General features: G+C 55.1%; 1 protein-coding gene across 2 annotated transcripts in view; it reads left to right on the top strand.

Moving 5' to 3' along the window:
- The window catches only part of Kcnj4 (potassium inwardly rectifying channel subfamily J member 4), a 26,769-nt gene extending 2,903 nt beyond the window's left edge, over positions 1-23,866 (top strand). The window contains exons 1-2 of one of the 2 annotated variants that reach the window (XM_031358100.1): positions 2,482-2,581; positions 22,016-23,866. In XM_031358100.1, the coding sequence (XP_031213960.1) occupies positions 22,064-23,401 (1,338 nt within the window). In that variant the 5' untranslated portion in view covers positions 2,482-2,581; positions 22,016-22,063 and the 3' untranslated portion in view covers positions 23,402-23,866. Of the gene's footprint in view, positions 1-2,481; positions 2,582-22,015 lie in introns of those variants that run through there. The other variant, XM_031358105.1, reaches the window with a different exon arrangement.
- The last annotated feature ends 254 nt before the right edge of the window (positions 23,867-24,120 follow it).

The following is a 24,120-nucleotide window of genomic DNA, read 5'->3' as shown; positions in this document are numbered from 1 at the left end:
TGTCCCTCAATCCTGCCGATTTCAGGTCTGGGAGATACCAGGCATCCGTCAACTGCTAAGTGAACACTTACTGTGCTGGAGGGTGGGAATCTATGCACACACACACACACACACACACACACACACACGTACACGCACGTATGCTGGGGAACATCCATCGGTCCTGGCTGTCTGCCTGAGGGTACAGCAGGGTAAGGAGAACAGACACTGCAGGCGGAGGTCCAAAGTGCTATGGAGGGTTCCCTGCTCCCAGCACCCACCTGCCTTCAGCGGCTTGTGCACAGGGCACTGTTAGCGCTCACAGTCTGGAAAGTTAAACAGGACCTCACTCAAGGTCATACATGCTGTGTCTAAGTGCTTTGGAAGCCAAGTTGGTCTGATTTCCAAACTCTTTAAATAAGAACCGTACTTATGTCTAACTCGAGGGCTGGGAGTAGGTGGGCCCTGGGTGCGGGCCGGTTGGATGAATAGGTGCTGGGCTTGGGGAACAGCAGGAAGGCTCTGACTGCAAAGAAAGACCAAGGGCATTTCAGGCAGTGGGGAACAGAGCGTGCAGGAGAGAGAGAGGTGTGATGACATCTGGTACGTTCTGGAATCCGTGGGAATCGGAGGACATGTGTGAATATACGGTGTGCGGGAGCCTGACAGCGAACCGTACTGAGGAGTTGAGACAGAGCCTTTGGCGAAGGGAGAACCCACAGAAAGATGGCTGTGTGGACTGCATATCATTTAGTCTTGCCCTGAAAAGTCTGCTTGGCACAGGAAGCCAAAGAGATTGGAGACTCAATCAGTTCTCCATGAGCTTGTGGGCTTCCCCCCACCCCTCTGGGTCAGATCTCCCTCTGTGATCTGGGCCTGGTCCTTCATGGCCAGACTCCAGCAGGTTGAAATGCTGTCCACTTGCAGGTCTTTTAGACTCCTATGGCCACAGAGAAGCGCTTTTCCTCACCTGTTTCCTTAGAAGGTTAGGTGACAAATGCCCAGGAAAGTGACTGGGGGTGCTTCCAGAGTGTGGGACCCAGACCTGAGCTCTCTGGGGGTGGTTGGGGAAGGAGGGTCTGGGCCTTCTCTTCTCATAATGGTGAGATGTCTCCATAGTTAAGAAGCTTGCTGCTCTGGCAGAAGACCCAAGTTCAGTTCCCATCGCCCATGGGTCAGTTCACAGCTGCCTATAATTCTAGTTCCAGGGGATCTGACAACTTCTGACTTTCACAGGCTCCTGCACGTATGTAGTATACACGCTCGCATACAGGCATCTGTACACACATGATGTACATACACACACAGGCACCTATGCAATAGACATAAATCAAAAAGGAAAGACAGATTAATAAGGTAGAGAGAAAACAGGGACTAGGGTGTGTTTGACTTCCACTCCACTAGGTGACCTTTTGCGAACTTTTGGACTTCTGTGGGTCCTCAGTTTCTCCTCTGTGAACTGGAGCCTTACTGAGGAGGTGACTTATTAGGGTCCTTGCCAAAGAACGACCTCTGTCTCCTGAAGTGGGGGTGCTTAGGGCCCTTAGCTGCTAGAGCTTCGGGAGAGAATGCAGACCACCGAGGAGAGGGTCAGAGCCACGGGGACCCCCTACAGGACCGGTTCCCACCTACCCTCCTCTGAGCTTGGAGAACCCTCCCCACCTGTCCCCGGGGGCCTCGCAAACCCAGGAGCGGATCCTCGGAACGGATCCTCCGGTAGAAGCGCGGCGGGGCAAGGAGGAAAACCCGGTCAGGATCCGCGCGAGAACCGGACGGCGCAGCCCCCCCACCCCCGACCCCTGCACGAGTCGCGGGTTCCGGGTGCGAGTGGCCTGCCCGAGTGGGTCAGACGCCCCGAGAGGGCCAGGGTGGGGTCCGCCCGGTGCTGGCAGCCGGGACGCGCTGCCTCCGCAGCGGGGCGCGGGTCACGTGTGAGGAGGGGCGAAAGTCTCCGAAGCGGGGCGCGTGCTGCGAGTTGGGAGTTCTCGGCGCGCCGCGGGCGGCGGGAGCTCGGGCTCCCGGGCGAGCCGGGGACGCGGCGGGGACCGGGTCCCAGACGGAGGGGGCGGCGGCGGGAGTGGGAGGGACGCAGACAGAGAAGGACACAGCCGGCCGAGGAGGCGGCGCGGGGCGAAGCTGAGCCGGGGCAGGGGCCGGAGCGCGGCGATCAGGTGCCATAGCCCCGCGGGAGGAGAGGCGGCACCGGGAAGCAGCGGCGGGGACCGTGTGGCAGCCGCGAGGTGGCCACAGAGCCAGGAGACCCCAGAGCCGAACAGCGAGAGGGTCTTGGGGCTGTGGGTAACAGCGGGCAGGGGGCGCCCTGGGCCCCGGGACCCCACGACCCGAGTCCGGGCCCCACGATGCTACCGCCCGGGCGGCGCCCAGCTCTTGACGCGGGGCAACGCTGAAAGTTACGCAGGGAGCGGCGCGGGACGGCGCGGAGACCCGGAGACCCACAGCGGCCACCTGGGTCAGCGGCGACATCGCGGGCAGGCTGCGCCCGCGTCCCGAGCCCGGCGCCCCGGACGCCGCACGCCGGACTGCGCCGGGGGATGTAGCGGCCACTCTCTGCCCAGACCCTCCTCGGACCTTGCGCCCCGGGGTAAGCTCGGGCTCGCCCATCGCGAGCACTCTTCGTCCGTCTGTCCGTTCCAATGTCTGTCTAGCTGAGAGGGTTGTTTGTACAGCCGCTCTGGCCATACCCGTCCTGCACTCATCTATCTGACCCGGTTCCTGAAGGGTCCCTTGTGTGATCCTGGCGCGCTCCGTTTATTTGGCCATGGGAGCGTCGCCTGTGGGTTGCGGCTGGCAATAGAAGGGAGATGGATGACAGAGATTTGACCTCCTGCCCTGGCGACGGCCCTTCTCTGCCCCCGCCCACCTCCATGCCAGGAGCTGCAAGGCAGGTAACTTGCAGCAAGGTGGGAAGGGGGCGTCTCTCCTTCCCACCACCCACCTGCAGTCTCTGTGAATGGTTCTGAGTATGACAGAAATTTCCCTTCTGTTGTGTCAAGCACCTGCCTGGTGCCAGATAACCCCAGGGTAGGTGAGCCCGGTAGTAACTGAAGTAACGAGGTAACAGTAAATGAAGCATTTCGGCAATTCTAGTGGTGGAAACTGAGGCTGTAGAGAGAGGGAGAAAGACGCTTTTCTTCTGCAAAGGGGAAACAGCAAAGGCTCATCCCTTGGGCTCTAAGCAGGGAGAAAGAAAGAACTTCACCACCACCTGCAGAATGCCCACTAACCAGGTCAGCCGACTACCGCCCCTCCACACACACAAACTATGCAAGGGCAGGGAGGCAGCCCAGCGTAGCAGGCAGCAGTGCCCTCTAGGCTCCACACAGGGTGGCTGGGCTGCTCTGACAGGGCCTCAAGTCCAGAAGAGCACCAAGTCATAGGTTGAAGGACCTGGAGAAGGGAGGAAGTGGCTAGCCCTGGACAGAGAGGGGCTGGACCCAGGGATCCAATATTTACTCCACCCCCACTCCCATCCAGCCCCACACCTTCCAGGACTGCTAGGAGCCCAGAGCCATGCATAGCCTTGACTTGGCTTCTGAGGGGAGCAAATGGAGAAACAGGACAGTTGGGGCAAGTGGAGCGGGAGGACAGTACCTGGAACATTCTGCTCGGCCCTCCTATGGAAGAAGGGTTTCTTTCTGGAGTTTTTCATACGGGGCATCAAAGACTCATACATCACTTGGTCCAGGCTTTCAAAATGAGCCCAGCTAGCTGGGAAACTGACAAGTTATGCTCCCTGAGCCTCTGCCGACACATCTGTGGAATGGGGACACCAGACCTGCCCCACTGACCTCCAATGCAGAGCCCGGGAGCTCTGTGAGCAGAAGATTCTCGGTAGGCTGGAGAGAGGGGTGGGCAGCTGGGAGCACGAACTCAGTTTACTTTGAGGGAAAATAAGTAGCTAGCAGTGGCAAGAATATGGCTGGCAATACAGACTGGCAGTAATGGAGGTGCCTAGGCATAAGTGGGGGGGACCTGGGCCTTGGGCACTGTACCTAATGATCCCCTATGTTACCCTTAAAGAAACATCTCCCTGGGGAAAATAGAGAGGTGACTGGCCAGACAGAAATGTCCGTGGGCTTCTCCTGGGGTGACCTTGGGCAGTTAGCTTGACTTGTCTGAGTCACAGTTTGTACCAGTGGAGAATGGGACTTCATGTCAATGTCAGTGGCTTGCAGACAGTGTCAGGGCTCTGGGAAAAGCTTGCAGAGCCAAGGCATGCAGGTTCTCGAGAGACATTTGTGGATCGGAGGACAAAGTCACTCTAGGATGCTGTGGGAAGATTTCGGGGCTTAGGATGAGAGGGAGGGGGAGGAGGAACTGTGTGGGCTTACACAGGGCGGGCTGGTTCTTAATGTGGATCTGGGGGAGGCGGGGGCGAGTGCTAAGGGGGGTGTGAGGAGGAGGGGGCCCCTCTGCGGGGACCACTGAGTCACGAGGACATGTAAGCGACATGACAACCAGCAACGTGGTAACCAGGAAACAAGCAATGGGAGTGAAGCTGGAGCAGTGTGTCGTGGTGGGGGAGGGCAGACTGGCAGCACCCAGGCTTGGAGGGTCCGTGGTGGGTTAGGCTGGCCAGCCTGCGGGGGGGTGGGGAGCGGTGAGGGCCAGACAGACTGGGTAAGAATGGAGGTGTAAGAAGTGACAGAGGAGGCACCCAGGGGCTCTGCCGGGCAGGGGGCTTCTCTGGTCCCTCCCAGGCTTCTCTTTTCCTCCACATCCCCACTCTTCATGCCTCTCCCCCTAGGATGCCAAATTTGGCTCACGCAATCTGTCGTCTCTCTTCTGAGATTGGCACGGGGATGGAAGCCGAGTGCATTACATCAGCGCCTGATCCCCCTGCACTGGGGGAGGGAGGGGAAGGACCAAGGACCGGGGCCAGGCTGGGAGTGGAAGGACAGCAGCCAGACTTCAACTTTCTCGCTTGTCTCCTGTTTGCTCTTCTTACCCTAGTCTTAGATGTAGGGGGAGTTTGAGAAAGGCCATGCATGCCGAGCCTAGAGGTGGCACCAGGACTCCAACCTTGGGGAGGTCCCACGACTGGGGCAGGAAGTCGAAGTCGGGCCCTGTTGCTGGCTCCCTGGCGAGTTGAGACCAAAGAGTTCTCAGGACTTGGTGTGTCATTGCCTGGCCATGTGACCTCAGGCAGATCCCCTTGTGTAGTAGAGTCTAGATTTGTATAGTGAATGCTGACCACTTTGGAGTATTGATGATTCCCCTGAGAGGGGCTATGTTGGCTCTTCAGGGCCCCTGGATGGATCATGTGACCTTGAACAGCAGCTTCCCTCCTTATGCCTCTATCTCCTCACCTGTGAAATGGGTATGTTCAAGGTCACTACCTGGACCCTGGATATGAGTTGTGCTACGGGAGCAAGGGCAGGACTCCGGCTTCAAAGCCACCCATAAATAGGAGTCCTATGCCTTCCACATAATGGCCAGAAATGGGGGGCAGGCCAGCCTGGCCTTCATGGGACAGGTGGTGTGGGGGAATGGTTTCACACATTCAGAGGCACTGCACTTGTACCATTGATCTGACGCTGTCATTGTTCAAGAATAAAAACTGGGGCCCTCAGGGGGAAGTGGGTCCCGGGGCCACAGTGATGGCCTAGAGGCCGAGGAAGCAGAGCTCTGGTCCTTGGTTCTCAGTCCCCTCTTGGAAGCAGGCAGACAAGAGATATCTTCTTTTTACTTTGGCCAGGCAGAACAGGAGCCCTGAGGGGCTAGCTCTGGCGTCACCCCTTCCTTTTCCTCTCCTGCATCCCTACCCATGGCCACCGTCAGTGACTTTGCTCTTATTCATTACTTGGTCTCCTTGGTGGGATTCCTTTAGAACTCATTTGCAAACTAATCTCAGGCCTTCCCTGTGAGGGACAAGCTGAATTTAGGGCTAGGCTAAAACCTTACAGTCCATTCTAGAATATTCCTCTCCCTGGCTGAGTGTTAGGCAGGAGATGGTTTAGTTGCCCCCAACAACATGACACCCCCTCAGGGATCCTCTGGGGAAGAACTTATTTTTATAGATGGGAAGACAGGCTCAGTGACAAGGACTGAGCTGGCCAAGTTACCCGAGTCAGCCAGAGAGGTGGCCTGTTATCCCAGGGGGCTGAGAAAAATGGGTACCCGAGGTCTGGTGAGAGAGTGAGGGCCCTTCTCCAAGGGCTGATCAGACTGAACTGACCCTCCTGCCTGGTGACTGCCACCTCATGGGTGACTGTGAATGACATCTCATTCCACCATGAGAATCCTTGAGTCTTTGATATCTCCCAAAGATGTTCTAGAAAGCCATGTGTATTGCTCATCCACTACCCGCCTGCCTGACCAGGTATGAGGCTACAGACTTCAGCAAATTCTTCATCCTCATTGCAGCCCTCCATTGATGATGTACTGTCCCCCATCCTACAGATGGAGAAGTTGTAGCTCAGAGAGACTGTGCTACCTGTCCAAGGTCACACAGCAAGTATGGAGGGACTGGGTTTGGGTTTAGACTGATCTCATTCCCCGGGGGCCGTCTCTAGGGCTTCCCCAGAAAGAGTGGAAAATATTCCTCCCCTGGGCTGGGGTTTGGCAGGAGATGGTCTAGTCGCCCCCACAGCCTGACACCCCCTCAGGGATCCCTGGGGGCTCCGTTCTGGAGACAGACACAATCATGAACTGCTGGGAAGAGCTCATTTTATAGATGGGAAGACTGAGCTGGCCCAAGGCGAGCAGACCATCAGCGTTCAGCTGGGCATTCTCTAGCCTGGGACTTCTGTCCCCTGCACCAGTAGGTGAGGGAAAGGGACCTTAGGTGGATGGTGCCACAACATGGGGATGTGGATTCAGAATCTTGAGTTGTTAGCTGGGTGGTGGTGGCACATGCCTTTGATCCCAGCACTTGGGAGGCAGAGACAGGCAGATTTCTGAGTTCGAGGCCAGCCTGGTCTACAGAGTGAGTTCCAGGACAGCAGGGCTACAGAGAGAAACCCTGTCTTGAAAAAAAAACCAAAAGAAGAAGGAGAAGGAGGAGGAGGAGACAGAATCTGGAGTTGTTGATTCCATGCTGGGACTTCCAGCAGAGTCGGATTCTGCCATTCCATGGAGCAGAGGAAGCAGGCAGGTCCTGTTTATAGTCTTTGTGCCTTGCCCCTAGATCACCTGCAGACATCAGCATCACATCCTGATGGGGTTTGGGGATGTGGAGTGAGAAACCTGTGTGACAAGAGACTGTCTAGGAGACGATAACCTCCTAGTTGTAGTTCTGTGTGATCTTAGGTCAGTGAGTTGCCCTCTCCGAGCTTGGTCTGCCTCATGGGGTGATAAAGTTATGGAAAGAAAAATCTCTTTGCCCCTGAGTAACTGTCACTGAGCTATGTCATCTCTAAGTGCTCCTCCCTCCTTGTGGGGACCCTGGGCCCTGGAAAGAGCAGGCAGGAACCCTGGGTGCTGGCAGAACTGATGAGCCTCCTCAGGCCGAGCGACTCACCCCTTCTTGGGGTGCGGGGGGATCTCCAGGCTCAGCCCTTCTTCTCTTTTTCATCTTTAGTTTTCTCCTGCTCCCTCTTCCCTGGCGACGTGGGCTGATCGCTGCTCAAACTTTTAATTCACATGGTAATTGTAATAATAACATGGGCCGAGGCCCCTCTGCCTGTGACATTGCAGCTGGCGGAGCTGAGCTATGAATAGAGCCTGAGTCACACACGCACGCGCGCTCCTGCAGGCGCGCACTCTGCTCCTGGGTGGTGGGTGGGGTAAGGCATGGGGGTAGGGGGCTCTGGATCCTGACCCCCTACTTCTAAAGGCCTGTGCAACAACTGTCCCTCACAGACGGCTCTCTGGTTCTGGAGTGAACCAGTGAGACGTTAAGACATGGTTGCTTGTCATTCATAGGAAGGGAAACTGAGGCTCCATGCAAGAACACAGCTGCTGGGGATGTGTGGGACTGGATACGTGAGTGTTGGCTGATTCTGAGGCCACAGTTCTGTTTCAGGACACTCAGGCCAGGGGAAACGGAGGGCTCTGGGTCTGGGCCGCTGCCCCTGCAGGTCTCTCACCCCAGCCTCCTCATAGCCACCTACTACCGGCATGCAGCAGGTGCACACAAGAGCCTTGCCTGGGGTGCTGGCACTATTGTTTGGTGACACGAAGATTGTGTGTAGCAGTGTAGGAGTGACCTCAAACTTCGGATCCTCCTGCCTCCACTTCCTGAGGGCTAAGATTCTGGGTGTGAGCCAACACGTCTGGGTTATACAGTGATGGGATCTGTTTCATCCACACTAGGCAGTCATTACCAACTGAGCTACATATAGCTACAGCCCTTACAGGATGCCTTGAGGGAATAACAGGAGATGCTAGACTTCCTAGTAGCCTCAGTCAGTGCCCCCCACTGTCCCATGAGCAAAGCACCCCTGTTTTCATGTGAGAAAACTGAAGCTTGGTAATAAGAGTTTGCCCCAGGCGCTACAGGTGCCAGCCCCGGAAGCCCAAGACCCCTCTCTTATTTGATCTTCCTGCCACCAACCTGGCTCTGCTCCCCAGCACTGTGTCTCCCCCTTTGTCCCTCCCCGAGGGTTCTCTCCTCTTTTCTGTGGCTGTCTGGTCAATCCTTAGCTAGAACACAGCCTCAGCAGGCAGGGCGAGATGAAGTGTCCCTGGGAAGACATACCATCAGGCTATCAAGAAAGGTGAACTTCTGTATTCCCCACCCCAGTAAGAGCCATGCTGGGAGAGGTGGCGTCATCATGGCGACCTACCACTGAGAGCATGGGTTGAAGCTGCCTGGGGGCCCAGTGGGGCCTCCAGCTGGGCAGTGATGAACTGGGGTGTGCAGCCGCAGGTGGGCTGAAGAGAAATGTCACCTCAGCTTTAGCCTCTCTGTCTCCTGTATCTTCCTTTCCTCTAGCCACTCACCTGGAACAAATGACCCAGGGACTATTTTCCTGGTGATTATTTGACTAGTGAAGGTGGCGGAGTTGGAACAGATCTGCTCTTGAAGGCTTCTTGGGCTCCTGACACCTAGCCCTCTTTCAGGTGCCTGTGTCTTTGAGGACCAGGGGAGGGGAGATGCGCCTCTCCTGGGAAAGTCCACAGATAGGGGACAAGGGAAGAAGCAGGGCCTGTCACAGTGGTAGGAGAAAGGCTCAGCCACTCACAATCCTTTGTGACCTTCACTGGGCCACTGTCACTCTGAGGGGGCTTCTGAGCTCTGTGAAGCAAGGGCTTCAAGTGGGGACATGGGAACCGTGAGGTGAGCCTAGCTTTCCCTGTGCGGCCTTCTCTATCACTGCTGCAGGGACAGGAGGGGCTAGGCATCCTGTGGGGCTGGGGTCCTGCCATCTCAAGGACTTAGGAGAGTTAGCCCAGGCTTCCTCATCTGGCCTCTTCCCACTCCGCCTTGTGATTCCTTTCTGCTCTGCCCATGTTGAAATGTCATTGGTCTGGGGACAGACAGGATAGGGGTCAGTGGGGCACCGACAGAAAGCATTCCCTGCAGATAGATACCCTGTCTCTAGTCCCTGGTGTCTGGGGCTGGTCCTCCAACTCTGCTGAGCGCTTCCCTCACACCCGGCTCTCTCTTCCTGTCCTCAGACCCACTGCATCGGGTGAGACATTGAGTGGGCACCTGGCTTTGCAGCTGCAGATCAAAGCTACCTGACCTTGGAGAAGTCCTAGCTGGGTACCAGGGCCACCCCCACCCCCCAGACATCAGACCGTCAATGAACAGGAGAGAGGAGGGTACAGCTAGGGCAGAGAGGCCAAGGTCACATCTCAGGGCTGTCCTGGGTCCCCAAGTTCTTAGCTGAACCCCTCTACCAGCTGAGCCTCACTCCTTGCAGTCAAGCGGGCTACCCTCCCTAGGAGGTCTGTGAGCAAACACTGAATGGCATCTGCTGAGGGACAGTGAGGGACAGCGGAGAGTCCTGGCCAAGGATGGACCTAGAACTCAAAGGAACATATTGTGGGAATTGCAGTGTGACGTTCACAAATATTCCCTTGTCTCAAGTCACATGGCCTCCAATGAGGTCCCTGTGCCTTTGCCTCCCAGAGCCAATGGCGTGCCCGTAGGTGGTGGCTTGTTTGGGTAGAACCCCAGGTCACAAGCATGGTAGCTACATCCTCACCCCCGTCCCCTTCTACATTTTGCTTTGACTACTTGTTTTGAGACAGGGTGTCACCAAGGCACCTAGACTGCCTTGAACTCCGCAGTTCCTTTTGACCTTTGTGCTCTCTCTGCCCCCACCTCTTCAGTCGCTGTGATGACAGGGCCCCGCCACCAATCTTGGCTTTTGAGGGGAGTCCTACTCCCAATTTCTGCTCTTCCTCGGCCCTCGTCACCCTTCAGAGCAGGGCTTTTCAGGTCATACAAGGGAAGATCTGGGAGTGGTGGCTCAGAGTTGTAATCCCAACCCTTCGATGGGGTAAGGCAGAAGGACTGCTACAAGTTTAAGGCCAGCATGGGCTATGTGATGAATGCTGAGCCAGTCTGGGATGCAGAGTGAGAACCAAGTTACAGTCGGGGCCTGACCTGGACAACACTAAAATACAAGGCATGTGTGAGGGGAAGGGGTGTCTTAGGATGTCACTGGTGTGCGTGTGCATCTGTGTGCGTGCACATATGTATGTGTATGTGTGCGTGCGCGTGCATGCATGCTTACTAACAATACATTATACAGTGTATGTTGCTTCTACTCTGGGTCTTGTTTGAAGCTGAAAAGTCAACACCCTGGGTAGAGATCTTGGAGACAGTACTATTAGAAGCTTCTATGTATATACGGCTTCCTTTTCCCCCAGACCCTTGGCTCCAAGTGCCCAGACCTCTAGGAAACTGCTACACTGATTTGGAGCACCCTCCTTTCCTATGTCTGGCCACCCACCGAACCTGGGTCCCCAAACCCCTGAAACCAGCTGTCCCTGGGGCCTCAGTCCTACCTGAGCTGAATTCCAAGCTCTGCCTTGGCCAGCTTCTTCTGCGTTCTAGAACTCACACATCTTTACAGAACGCTTTCTTAAGCCCCTGACTGTGTAGACTCTTTGGCTCAAGACACTTGACAAGATCTGACTGAGCAGGCCTGCTCAGAGTGCATGTGTCTTTCTTTTTCTTTTTGAAACATGGTCTCACAGTGTAGCTCAGACTGTCCTGAACTTACAGAAATCCACCTGCCTCTGCCCACCCCCAAAACCCCGAGACCTGGGATTAAAGGCATGCACCACCACTGCCTGGCTCCGAGTGCTAGAATTAAAGATGAGTGTCACCGCCGGGCAGTGGTGGCTCACGCCTTTAATCCCAGCACTTGGGAGGCAGATGCAGACGGATTTCTGAGTTCGAGGCCAGCCTGGACTGAGTGAGTTCCGGGACAGCCGGGCTACACAGAGAAACCCTGTCTCAAACAAACAAACAAACAAACAAAAAGATGAGTGTCACCATGCTCAGCTCAGAACTAATTGCTTCTCCCACAGCACATAGTGGGTACTCAAAATATCATTACTCACAGCGCACCTTCAAGGGCATTGCGGTAGACATGCTAAACAGGAAGGCAGGTGCTGAGCTAAGCCAGCTCAGGTTGCTGTTAGGGGGTAAATGGATGGATGATGGATGATGAATGGATGAACGGATGGACAGATGAACGGATGGTTGGATGGATGGATGGATGGATGAGTGGGTTGATAGGTGGGTGGGTGGATAGATGGATGGGTGGGTCGGTTGGCTAGAGCTGGTGGAAGATGATCTGAATCTATGAGTCAACACTCAGCCGACAGGTAAATGTTCTCTTAGCCACAGTCCCTTGGCTATTGCTGAATACTATTGTGATGTGACCACAGTCCCTCACCCTCTGAAGTCCCTGTCTGCTGTGCCATCCCCCCTAGTCCGTACCCCACCTCCCAAACCATTGTTCTTCAAGCTTCTCCCTGCAGCCCAGGATCCTGGGGCTGTCACCGCTCTTTGCCCTAGGACATTGAGGACAGAGTTCTGTGGAGGCCTGAGACTTGAGCTGTCCTGCCCCCCGTCTCCCCTGCTCACAGCTACTGTGCCGTGTCCTATGATACAACGGCACAGAAGGTCCTCCTGGTCTGTGCTTGGGGCCACCTCTGCTCCCTCATTACAGCATCAAAAATAGCTTGTCACATCCCGTGACATCGCCCTGCTTGGGCCCTTCACGGGAATTATGACAAGCTGCACAGATCTCATGTCCTTGTCCCTTGCCAGACGTATGTGAAGCGTTTACTGCATGCCAGGCTGCGGGACTCAGGGTGAATAGTCAAGAGCCTCGCATGGACGGACCAGTGACATAAGGTTCATAAGGGCTGGAGGAAGAGGACATGGTGGCAAAGCACGGGGCATCATTAAGCCTAGGGCCTCGGTTAAAACTCCAGTGGGAGGGAGCTGGGAACTAAGAATCCACAGACCTTCAGTGAGAAGGATACCAGCAGTGCAAAGTTCCCAGGGCTGGCTGGCTTGATGTGGTGGGCAGGACAGGGAGAAAGGCCGTATGGCTGCGTGGCAAGGGTTAGGGTAGGGAACTGGGGCAAAGTCAGTGTGAGGGAACAACCTTACTTGGGCCCAGAGTTTACTTTTGTGAATGTGGGGAGCCCTGGAGTTATGGCTGGGGAATGATAGGAATCCTTGACTGGGAAGGCCAGGAGAAGGCTGGGGGTCAAGCTCAAAGCTGTGGGGATATGGAATAGAGCATTCAGCATCCTATCCCATGGACCTGTGCCTCAGCTCCCCGTGAGGTAAAAATAGGACTCTCAGCTTGGAAGGAGGACCAGAGCATGGCCATAGTGTTTAGTGAAGATGTTCTCTCCCTGACCTTAGGTTCTGAGAGTGAAGGGGGTACAGGCCTGAGCCACCCTGGGAGGGCTCACAGACTGAGCAGGAAAAGTCAGGAGGCAATGAATGTTTCTTAGCCGTCTAGCAGAGTGCGTCTACTCCAAGGGAAATGTGGCTGCTGGTATTTTAAGGCTCAGGACTGGATGAGATCACTGGGTGGAGGGTGGGGGTACAGAGGAACCAAGTGGGGAGACCAATGATGGAGGGAGGTTGATGGCTGCTGGTGGTGGCTGGTGGCTGAGCCTATGCTCACAGGATGGCTCACAGGGTGTGTGGCTTATAGCAGTGGCAGGAGGCAGGGCAACCTGAAAGATGCTCTCAGGTCTGGAGAAATCAGGAGCAAGTTGGGAACTGATCACAGATTCCTTCAGAGCAGCTTTGGGGAGCAGTGAGGAGACTGGGAGGGAGCCCATGCATGCCCTTCAAGGAGGGTTTTTGTGGGCTTGGAGATGGCTCTGTGGATATGCAAACATGAGGACCTGAGTTCGGATCCCCAGACCCCATGTAAAATGAAAGATGTGGCAGTATGCTTTTAACCCCAGCTTAAGGGCAGGTGGAGGAGGCAGAAACAAGCAGATTTTGGGACCTTCCAGCCAGCCAGTCCAGTCAAAATAGCAAGCTCCAGGTTCATTGAGAAACTCACAGAAGTCACAAGAGCAAGTGTGTGCACTCACATGTGCACAATGGCACACACATGCATGCATGCATGCACACATCCCCCAGAATGGCTGTGTACACTCACGTGTGCACGCTGGTACACACACACATGCACGCACACATACCCTAGAATGGCTGTGTGCACTCACGTGTGCACACTGGCACACACATGCATGCATGCACACATCCCCCAGAATGGCTGTGCACACTGGCACACACATGCCTCACAGAAGTCACAAGAGTAAGTGTTTGTACTCATGTGTGCATGCTGGCACACACATGCCTCACAGAAGTCACAAGAGCGAGTGTGTGCACTCACATGTGCACACTGGCACACACATGCATTGCATGCACACATCCCCCGGGATGGCTGCGTCTCAAAGCTTACACTCTCTGGCCTCTGCACTTTACAGCTCACACTCCCTCTCCCTCTCTGGTTGTCTTCCTAGCATGCCTGTACATCAGGTGTTATTCCTCATTTTGTAGTTGTGACTCCGGATAGACATGTCTCCCAGGGCCCCACGGCACCTAGGGGACATGTCCTTGGACCATCTTCTGAGATCATGCTATTTGTTGAGGACCTTAGGAGTGCTGTGGCCTGTCTCTGACAAACACACATCTATCCAGTGCTGATTTTAAAACTCACGGGTGTTTTCCATAGGTGATACACTCATATGATTCTAAAATTAAAAGACCAACGAAAGAAACAGTGAGTATTCTCCACTGTCCTCCATCCCCAGCCACCTGCTTCCCCTCCCTCGAAGCAGTCGGTGTCTCGGGTTTTCCTGGGTCTGCATCCAGACGAGCAGGGAGAAGCTATAAACTCCTCTCCATTTTCACACAAGGTAGCGACTCTACACGCCGCTCGTCGCTCATCACCGCTACCCTTTTCCACTTAAAAATACATCTCACAGACCCACAAGGCTCCAGAAAGAGCTGCCTCCTTGGCTTCCGTGGCTGCGTACTGCCGCTCATGGATGGGCAGCTGGGCCGCATCCAAGCTGCGCTTCAACAAGGAGGCTGCCTGCTTCGCTCCGCTCCCGCACCCCACATGTGCCTGTGTGACTGTGATGGTCTCCGGCTGTGAGATGCTCAGCCATCATCACATCAGGGTCCTGGTGACCTCTGGCTGGGCAGAACCTGAAAAAGTGAGGGAGGAGGTGGGAGGAGGCACCACCCTGGCTCTGAATCCCCCCACCCTTCCTCTTGTACCATTTCTGGTTTCTCTCTCTCTCTCTCTCTCTCTCTCTGTCTCTTTCTCTCTCTCTCTCTCTCTCTCTCTCTCTCTCTCTCTCTCTTTTTCTTTCTCTTATTTAAGACTGGGTATAGCCCTGGCTATACCCAGTCATGTAGCCCTGGCTGGCCTGGGATGTTCTATGTAGATCAGGCTGGCCTTTCAACTCCTAGAGTCTCTGCCTCCCAAATGCTGGGATTAAAGGCATATGCCATTACTTCGAGCTTTTTTTGTTTGTTTGTTTTTTGTTTTTTGTTTTTGTTTTGTTTTGTTTTGTTTTTGTTTGTTTGTTTTTCGAGACAGGGTTTCTCTGTGTGGCCCTGGCTCTCCTGGAACTCAAGGCTGGTCTCAAACTCAAAAATCCACCTGCCTCTGCCTCCCAAGTGCTAGGATTAAAGGCATGTGCCATCACTGCCTGGGTTTTTTTTTTTTTTTTTTTACATTTTTTGAGACAGTTTCATGTAGCCCAGGCTGGCCTGCAATTCACTCTAGAGCCAAAGATGACTTTGAACTCTTGCTCCTCCTGCCTCTACCTCCCCTATGCTGAGACTGCAGTCGTGGGCTGGGCTGGAGCTTCTTCTGCTGGGGCAGCTGTTACACTGAGGATACAACAGCATCCTCAAGCTTCAGCCTCAGCTCTTGGTTTACGGGCTCTTAGTTGGCCGAGATCCAGGGGCAAGGCAGTAGGCGTGTGGGTGGGTGCTCAAGCTGACCCAGGTAGAGGCAGGGACAGGCAGAGCTGGGCTCTTTACATCATCTTTGATCCGATTTTCTCTCTCCAGCTTCCCCCTCCCCAACCTGGGAGAGCTCAGTGGGCGAGTGGGTCGGGGGTCACCAGGCCTGAGCTCCCCTCATGAGGCTGTGGGTGGGTCTGAGAGCTTCTCTCCCCTCTGTCCATTCACACTTGTTCTACATGGTCATCCAGGGGTTCTGGAGCCTGGCAGCTGGGAACTGTTGGACAGCTCCACCTGCAGGGCCCAAGGTCACCTAATCCCGGGGAACCGGGAACCCGGAACCCGGTTACCCACCACCAAACCCCAAACACCAAACCCAGCCTCCCTCCTCCTCTCCAGCTTGCTTCCTTCTCTGCCTCCATTGCAGACCTGAAGGCTACTCTGCAGAGCCTCAGACCTCAAACTTGGGAACGACCAGGGACGTTAGGGATGCTTGAGCCCAGGCTGGACTGTAACTCACTGTGTAGCCCAGGTTGGCCTTAGAAGGCAGGTTGGTTGCAAACCTCTCTTTTCCTTGCCTTTCCTACTTCTAAGGAACGGAGCCGGTACCTTTTCTGAGCTCACCACAATGCTGAAAGGAATCGATCTGCTTGAAGCACTCAGAGTGACTCCTGCTCAGAGTGAATGCAAGCTGATTGCTCAGTGTGGATCCTGCAGTGTGATCTCGCTGGTCCCGGAGGGGGTGGGGTGGAGCCGCAGTGTGCAGAGGGATTCCAGGGTCTGGAGGAAGGCAGCAAGGCTTACACGGTGTGCCGTGCAGTTTGGCAACGTCAGGGCCGCCCTGAACATACAAATGTGTTGGTTGGCTCCTTTTGCCGGTGGAGATGCTAAGGCTGAGCTACCCGCGAACCTACCAGAGCCCGCCTGGCCGAGTCCAGTCTGTGTGATTTGCTTCCAGGGCCATAGCTCTCACCCGCTTGCTCTCAGGGCAGTGAATGACAGACACCCTGTGTGTGACAGTGTCTGGCTCTGGGTGGGTCTGAATTTTGTGTCTGAGGCTCCTCCTTGGATCTCAGAACAGGAGTGTTCTGTCCCGGAGTGATACACAGGCAGGTGTGCCACTTACTCTGTGTAGGCACGGACTGTTTATTCCAACAATCTTAGGCAGTGAGATCCACAGTTAGCTTTACCTACAGATGAGGTGTGCTGAGTTCAGAGAGGTGAAGTCTGGCCTGGTGTCACCCAGAGTGTGATCCGGAAGGACTGGAGAGGGGTCAGTCAGTTCTGTGCTTGCCTTACAAGTATGAGCACTTTGAGTTTGATCCCCAGAACTGGAGTTAAATTCTAGGTGTGGTGGTGGGTGCTGGATCTCAGTGCTGGGGAAGTAGAATCGGGAAGTTCATTGACCAGCCAGCTCGGCCTCCTTGTCAATCCCACGCCAGTAAGAGACCCTGGACAAAGAGTGGGCAGTGTTTCCCAGGTTGTTCTCTGGCCTCCCACACAGTATGTCTACATAGAATAAAATGCTGGGTGTTACCATTGGGAGGGAAAGATGGAGATAAAGTAGTCAGATTAACCACATCAGAAGAGCAGGATGGAGAGGGACCTGCCTGCAGAGGGCCGTATCCCTGATTCTCCGTGTTTCTTCTTTTGAGACATAGAGTCTCACTGTATAGCTCTGACTGACTTGGAACTCACTGTATAATCCAGGCTGGCCTTCAACTCATAGAGATCCACCTCCTCCCCTCCCGCCTCTGCCTCCAGAGTGTGGGGACTAAGCATGTGTTCTACCACGCCTTCTTTGAGGAGTGGACTGGAAAGGCCTCCCCACGTACCAAGACCAAGCCTGGGATGCCTCAAAGCCAGAACATAGGCCAGTCTATACTGTAAAGGTTGGGATCTGCGTTGCTGGTATGAATTCCTCACTTCCCCAAGGGAAATCTGCCCAGTTTCTAGAGGCAGGAGTAAGAAAGGAGGCCAGAGGACAACCTGGGAAACACTGCCCACTCTTTGTCCAGGGTCCCTACTCCCACTGCCTATCTGAGGCTCATGGGACTAACAACAAGGAGTCTGCACTGTCCCCTCTCACCAGGGAGTTGCAAAGGGTCCCTATTTCGAAGACAGCATTTGAGAGCCTGCCCAGAGCACAGGTGTGGTAGAGTTAAGCCAGAGTTCTCTCCCAGCTCCTGAATCACTGTATCTTAGAGACTACTGACTAGCCACTCAAGTTTTATCTGCAAGACTCTGCAGGCCCCTCCCACCATCGGGATTTGTTCCTAGGGTAGCAGTTCTCCAAACCGTCCTGCTGAGGGCCTGCTGAGGTCAGAGGTCAGAGGTCCATTGCCATTTGTGGAAATGAAGGCCCAAAGCAGAAAGAAGTCTTAGAGCTGAGACCCAAGCATAAGGATGCAACGAACAGGTCATCTTCATAGTCGATCTGAAGCTACCAGGGGCAAGACAGCAAGGGTGAAGGGGCACAGAGAAAGTGGGGCTGGCCTGAGGAGCAGTTAGGCCAGTGAGAGATGGAGATGGAGAGAAGGGACTAGATCTCAGAGGAACCAGGCTGGACGGAGCATCCCAGCAGATAAGAGGCCAGGGCCCAGGGAGGGTGGGGCCGAGAGTGATCTGGGATCAAGAGGACTCAGACCTAAGTGGAGTCTGTCCTACCTTGCCACTTCTGCTGTCCCAACCCCCAGGCTCATCTCCCCAGCTCTGCAGCCTACAGCTCCCCAGATGGGAAAAAGCAGCCGGAACCCTTTTGTATTTCAGTAGCTGCTTAATAAATACATGTTAGCTGAACAAAGACACCAGCGATACCTCGGTGAGATAGGCAGGCCCCGGCTGCTGTGGAGTCTGCGCTTCCGGAGCATTCCGTCTCTCAAACACTTCAGAGATGGGGGCCCTGAGCCTGAGATGTGAGACTGCCAGTAAGGGCTGTCTCCTCTCATGCTGTCTCCCCAACAGCAGTGACCTAGAAGATTCAGAATAAGATAAATAGCCTGGGCCAGCCGGCCGGCTGTCCCAGAACACGGCTTCCACTACTCTCTGCCCATCTGCTACTGGGGCTGGCAAGGCCAAGGGAGGTTCCCAGGGAGCTAACCCACAGCATTGGGTCATTCACTTTGCGTAGGTAGCCAGGTGTGTGTGAGGGTGAGTGGCTAGGAACGGCTGTCCTTACAGCCTGTGGGGTTCCTGAAAGAACTGTTGGCCTTAGACATACATACGACAGGATGCAATCTGAGTAAGGTCAGCCACTCCACCTCCACTGCTCAGCTTGCTGGACTGCCTGTGGAGGCCGTGGGAACCCTGGGCCACCTTACCTTCCCCTGCTTCTGTTTGTTTCAAGTTCTGTGGCCTTAAAAAGCCCAACCGGAGGACAGGTGACCCCAGGCTTTGAGGATAATGCAGTGCTAGGAAAGAGAAGGGATTGTCTGGGCTCCTCCACATGGCAGGGCACAGGGCTCCAGAGTCCTTCTGTCACACAGTCAGCCAGCATCCTTTAGTGCACACTTGGTGGATAGGATGGAGACTGGTCTGCCTTCCAGTGAGTATGGGTTGGGGTCATGCCATGGACAATCGGGGTTCTACTCAGAGGAGGAGTCAGACCTATGTGGGATGATGCTGCTGATCCATGCTTTTTGTCCCCCACTGTCATCCATGGTCCTTCTCCTTTGAGCTTTCCCTCCAGCCTCTGTATCTTTTCCCAGAAGTCCCATGTGATCAAGGAAAGATTCCCGCCATGCCTGGGCAGTGATCACATAGACACGATGCTCGGTTGGCACTTTTCACTGGTGAGATGTGCACTTAGCCCACACAATGGCAAGTGAGCCTCACATCCCTACTGAGAAGGCCTGTGGTGACCATGGCAGCTGCTTATTGGAGCAGGAGGGACTGCACACAGCTACTCCTCGGTGTACCTGAGAGGACAGATCTGGGAAACAAAGCAGGGCCAAGTACAGAGATGAGAAAGAGCCTTAAGAGTCATCTTAAGAGCCTTAAGAGGCAGGCACGGGAGGTGCTCCCTCCGAGAGCCTACTGGAGCCTTAAGAGGCCTACAGAACTATGGGGCAGGTGATGGGAGGCTCTGGGGAGCATATGTTGAGTAGGGAGGCGAATACCTGATACACACATACAGAGCGTTAAGGCTGCTGGCAGAGGCTCCCTTACCTTGGCAGTGCTAAAGGAGGGAACTCCAATAGTCTAGAGCCATGGGGTGGGGGGCGCGTCCCCTTGGCTTCTCACCCCAGGACCCCTTGTGAGGGTAGATCTCACAGTGAGCCATCTCTGCAGCACAAGTGAGCTGGTCCTATCAGCAGAGAGTCAGGGCTCCCTTGTACCCTGGGAGGGAACCTTTGCCAGGATCCCTCTTGGACAGCTAGTGGCATTCGTTCATCAAAGGCCCAGGTGCCAGGCCCTGTCCTCTGCCTCTTGCAGATTATGCTTCAGCGCCTGTCCTGATGAGGTTAGCGCCCACTTCTTCCTTCCTCCACCCCAGGCCCCTTAGGAGAAGAAAAGCCAAAGGCCTGTCTTTTAAAATATCAGAGCGGGGGTGAGCACCCTCGTCAGGGACTGCACACAGCCACCTCGTTTTGAGACCCTCAGTAGCTCCGGCTGGGCCTCCTTGGCCTCAGCAATAAAGCAAGGATCTTGAACACGCTACCTTGGTTTGCTTGGCTCTAAGTGTCTCTGGTGCAGATGGAGTTGGAGGTTATGGGGGAACGCAGCAGGGGGACCTCCAGCTAGAGTTAGGGACATCGCAGGCCCAGTATTGCCTTCTGGGCCATAACTGAGAAGTCCAATGTTCCGGGTTAGGAAACTAAGGTCTGACCAGGTCACATGGAACTTGGACCTAGGAGCCCCTTGGGGTGGACTGGGGTGGGGAAGATAAGCAGGGTCTGGTAGGGTGGCCAGGCATGCAGGCGGGTGGGGTGGAGGAAGAGGCAGACTCTGGAGAAAGAGGCAGGGGAAGAGGCTGTTGATATCTAAATTATAGCATTGGCGCGCACCGGTTGCTGAGGCAACCAAGTTGTCCTGAACCAGGGGAGTGTGTAAACATTGCCACAGATGCACAATTAGACCAGGAAGAATAGAACAGAAAATAGAAGCTTCCAGACTTATATAATTCTAGGCCAAGATGTTAGCGGGAACCCAGGCTGGGTCTTGGCCCTGTGGCCTCCGGGGTGGGGTGGGGCTGAAAATGACTGCACCGTGTCCTTATGCTCAGACCTCAGCAGCAGGGAGACCTGTGCTCTCTGTGAGTCCAGCTGGTGGGCATGTCATGTGGGGGTGACAAGCCTCTGCTGGAACAGCTGGTAACCCTGGTCAGGCCTACCTCTCAAGGTTTGGAAGCAGCTGGGTGGTTGGCTTCGTCTTCCAGGGTCTTGTAGGATTTTGATCCTCAGTTTGCATATGCAGAAACTGAAGCTCTGTGATGGAAACTGAGTGTTCTGAGGCAGGTGGGAGGCAGGAACACAGTCGCCTCACCTGTACCCACAGGGTCTTAATCCAGGAGCTCCCAGAGGCTGAGGCCTCCTGAGTCTGGATCCATTTCCTTCCCAGCCGGCCCCTCCTCAGCTCAGCCAGCTGCATGTGCCCATGCTCAGAAGATCTGGGCTCTCCCATCTTCCATCTTGACTAACACACTGGCTATTCTGTCGGGCCCCTGGCCTGCTTCCAGAGTCTGGGGACAGGAAGGGAATCTGGAGATCAGTGGTACCCCATCTGGAGACACTCACATCACCATCACTGTTAGCCACAGGGAGCTCTGAGCATTTGCAAAAACCAATGCAGATGAGGAGCTGAAATGTAAAGAGGCAGAAACAACAACAACAACAGCAACAACAGAACCTAGGGAGTCAGTGCAGAGACTAAGCTGGGAGGCAAACAGACACTGAATCAAGTTGAGCATCAGAATGGCAGTGTGGCTCAGTAGTAGAACACTTGCTCAGTGTGGGTTCAAGGCCATGGGTTCAGACCCTGGCACCACCAAAAATAAAGAGAGGTTGGCAAGGTACCCTGGCTAATAAACATGCTTGCCGTGCAAGCCTGACAGCCCAAATTCGATCCCCGGAAATCAAGATGGAAAGAGAACTGACTCCTGAAAAGTTGTCCTCTGTCTTTGACACACACATCCTGTAGCAAGTATGCCCCTTCCTGATGACGATGATGATGATGGTGATGATGGTGATGGTGATGAAATGAAGAGTGAGCATAGGGGTGCATCGGTTTGGTTCCACATTTGGCAGGCAGAGGCAGGCATAGCTCTGGCTGGGTTCAAGGCCAGCCTGGTCTACATAAATGAGTTCCAGCTTAGCAGAGGCAACATCATTGACACCTGGCTTCAAAAACTGAAAATAGAAAAGATACACAGATAGAAGCTTCCAGAACAGTGTCGAGTTCCAAGGGCCACACTGAGCAGGAGTAGGGTCCTATTCTTTGTCGAACAGACCCCAGTCCAGGGGGTTGGATCAGCCTCAGGGGACACAGGCTTAGGCCTGGCCTCTAAAACGACCCCTGCTACAACCCCTCTGAGAGTCAAAGGAATTCTTAAGGTCTCGTGTAGGCTTTTCTGGTCCTGAGCGTCTGGCACGTGGTCTCTTTACCCTCTGGCTCTCCAGCACCTCACCTGTCCCTTGTCCCCCACAGGCCCTGCATCTCCCCAGGTGACCGCGACGACGACGACAGCCTCAGGTCATGCACGGACACAGCCGAAACGGGCAGGCCCACGTGCCCAGGCGGAAACGCCGCAACCGCTTTGTCAAGAAGAGCGGCCAGTGTAACGTCTACTTCGCCAACCTGAGCAACAAGTCCCAGCGCTACATGGCGGACATCTTCACCACGTGCGTGGACACGCGCTGGCGCTACATGCTCATGATCTTCTCCGCGGCCTTCCTTGTTTCCTGGCTCTTTTTCGGCCTCCTCTTCTGGTGCATTGCCTTCTTCCACGGTGACCTGGAGGCCGGTCCCTCCGTGCCTGCTGCAGGAGGCCCGGGGGGCAATGGTGGGGCGACCCCGACCTCCCCCAAACCCTGCATCATGCATGTAAATGGCTTTTTGGGAGCCTTCCTATTCTCTGTGGAGACCCAGACAACCATTGGCTATGGATTCCGGTGTGTGACAGAGGAGTGCCCGTTGGCGGTCATTGCCGTGGTTGTCCAGTCTATTGTGGGCTGTGTCATCGACTCCTTCATGATTGGCACCATCATGGCTAAGATGGCACGGCCCAAGAAGCGGGCACAGACCCTGCTGTTCAGCCACCATGCCGTGATCTCCGTGCGAGACGGCAAGCTCTGCCTGATGTGGCGTGTGGGTAACCTGCGCAAGAGTCACATCGTGGAGGCTCATGTCCGGGCCCAGCTCATCAAACCCTACATGACACAGGAGGGTGAGTACCTGCCACTGGACCAGAGGGACCTCAACGTGGGCTATGACATTGGCCTGGATCGCATCTTCTTGGTGTCACCCATCATCATAGTGCATGAGATTGACGAGGACAGTCCGCTCTACGGCATGGGCAAGGAGGAGCTGGAGTCGGAGGACTTTGAGATTGTGGTCATCCTGGAGGGCATGGTGGAGGCCACGGCTATGACCACGCAGGCCCGCAGCTCCTACCTGGCCAGTGAGATCCTGTGGGGTCACCGGTTCGAGCCTGTGGTCTTCGAGGAGAAGAGTCACTACAAGGTGGACTATTCACGATTCCACAAGACCTACGAGGTGGCTGGCACACCTTGCTGCTCTGCCCGTGAGCTGCAAGAGAGCAAGATCACGGTGCTGCCCGCCCCACCGCCCCCTCCCAGTGCCTTCTGCTATGAGAATGAGCTGGCCCTCATGAGCCAGGAGGAAGAAGAGATGGAAGAGGAAGCTGCTGCTGCTGCAGCCGTGGCTGCGGGCCTGGGCCTGGAGGCAGGTTCCAAAGAGGAGGCAGGCATTATTCGGATGCTTGAGTTTGGTAGCCACCTGGATCTGGAGCGCATGCAAGCCGCTACCCTTCCACTGGACAATATTTCCTACCGCAGGGAGTCTGCCATCTGACCTCCAGGCCCTGCCCTCCTCTATTCCTGCAAGAGCCTCTGCCAGGGGTGGGACATCAGAACAAGCCTTCCACTCTTAGGACAGAGTTGAACACTGCTCTGTGGACCTAGAGGAAGGTGGGGGCTTCAAAGACTGGGAGATTCCCTTCCTGTTGACTGCAGGGCCCAGGACTGGGATGGACCCAGGTACTCAGCCGTGATAGCCTGGGCCCCCTGGCATCCCCTCACGGTGGCTCTGGGCCCCCAGATCTTCTACCCTTTCCCACTGACCCTTCAAGGATGTACCCCTTCTGCTCTCAGGACCTCGGGGAAGGCGGCTGGACTGCTGGGGGGGCGGGCATCATGGGGTTCTGGGTGGGCAGGGTGGGTCTGGGGTAGGGGGAAGGGTGTGTTTCTTTTGCATGACTGTGGTCTGTGCTCTTGACTCTCTTTTGTAAATATCTATAAATGGAAGAGATGGAGACACAAGTCCACCTCCGCCCATTTCTACCTGTGAGACAGAGAGAGGCCGCCACCCCTCTCTGGGCACCCCCATCCAGCCTCAGCCCGACCCAGCTGGCGGCTCCCTTGAGACCTTTGAAGCCAGCTCTATATGGTGTTGGGTTTGGGTATAGAGGGGACTCAGAGGTAGGACGAGTACCTCCCCTCCTTGCAGTCCCTCCAGTCCCCAGATTGATGATTGCGTTTGTAACTATTTTTAATAAAGCATATGGTCCACTA

This window comes from Mastomys coucha, unplaced genomic scaffold, assembly GCF_008632895.1.
Source record: "Mastomys coucha isolate ucsf_1 unplaced genomic scaffold, UCSF_Mcou_1 pScaffold11, whole genome shotgun sequence".
In the NCBI taxonomy this organism is placed as follows: domain Eukaryota; kingdom Metazoa; phylum Chordata; class Mammalia; order Rodentia; family Muridae; genus Mastomys; species Mastomys coucha.
This window is presented reverse-complemented; position numbering and strand designations above follow the sequence as displayed.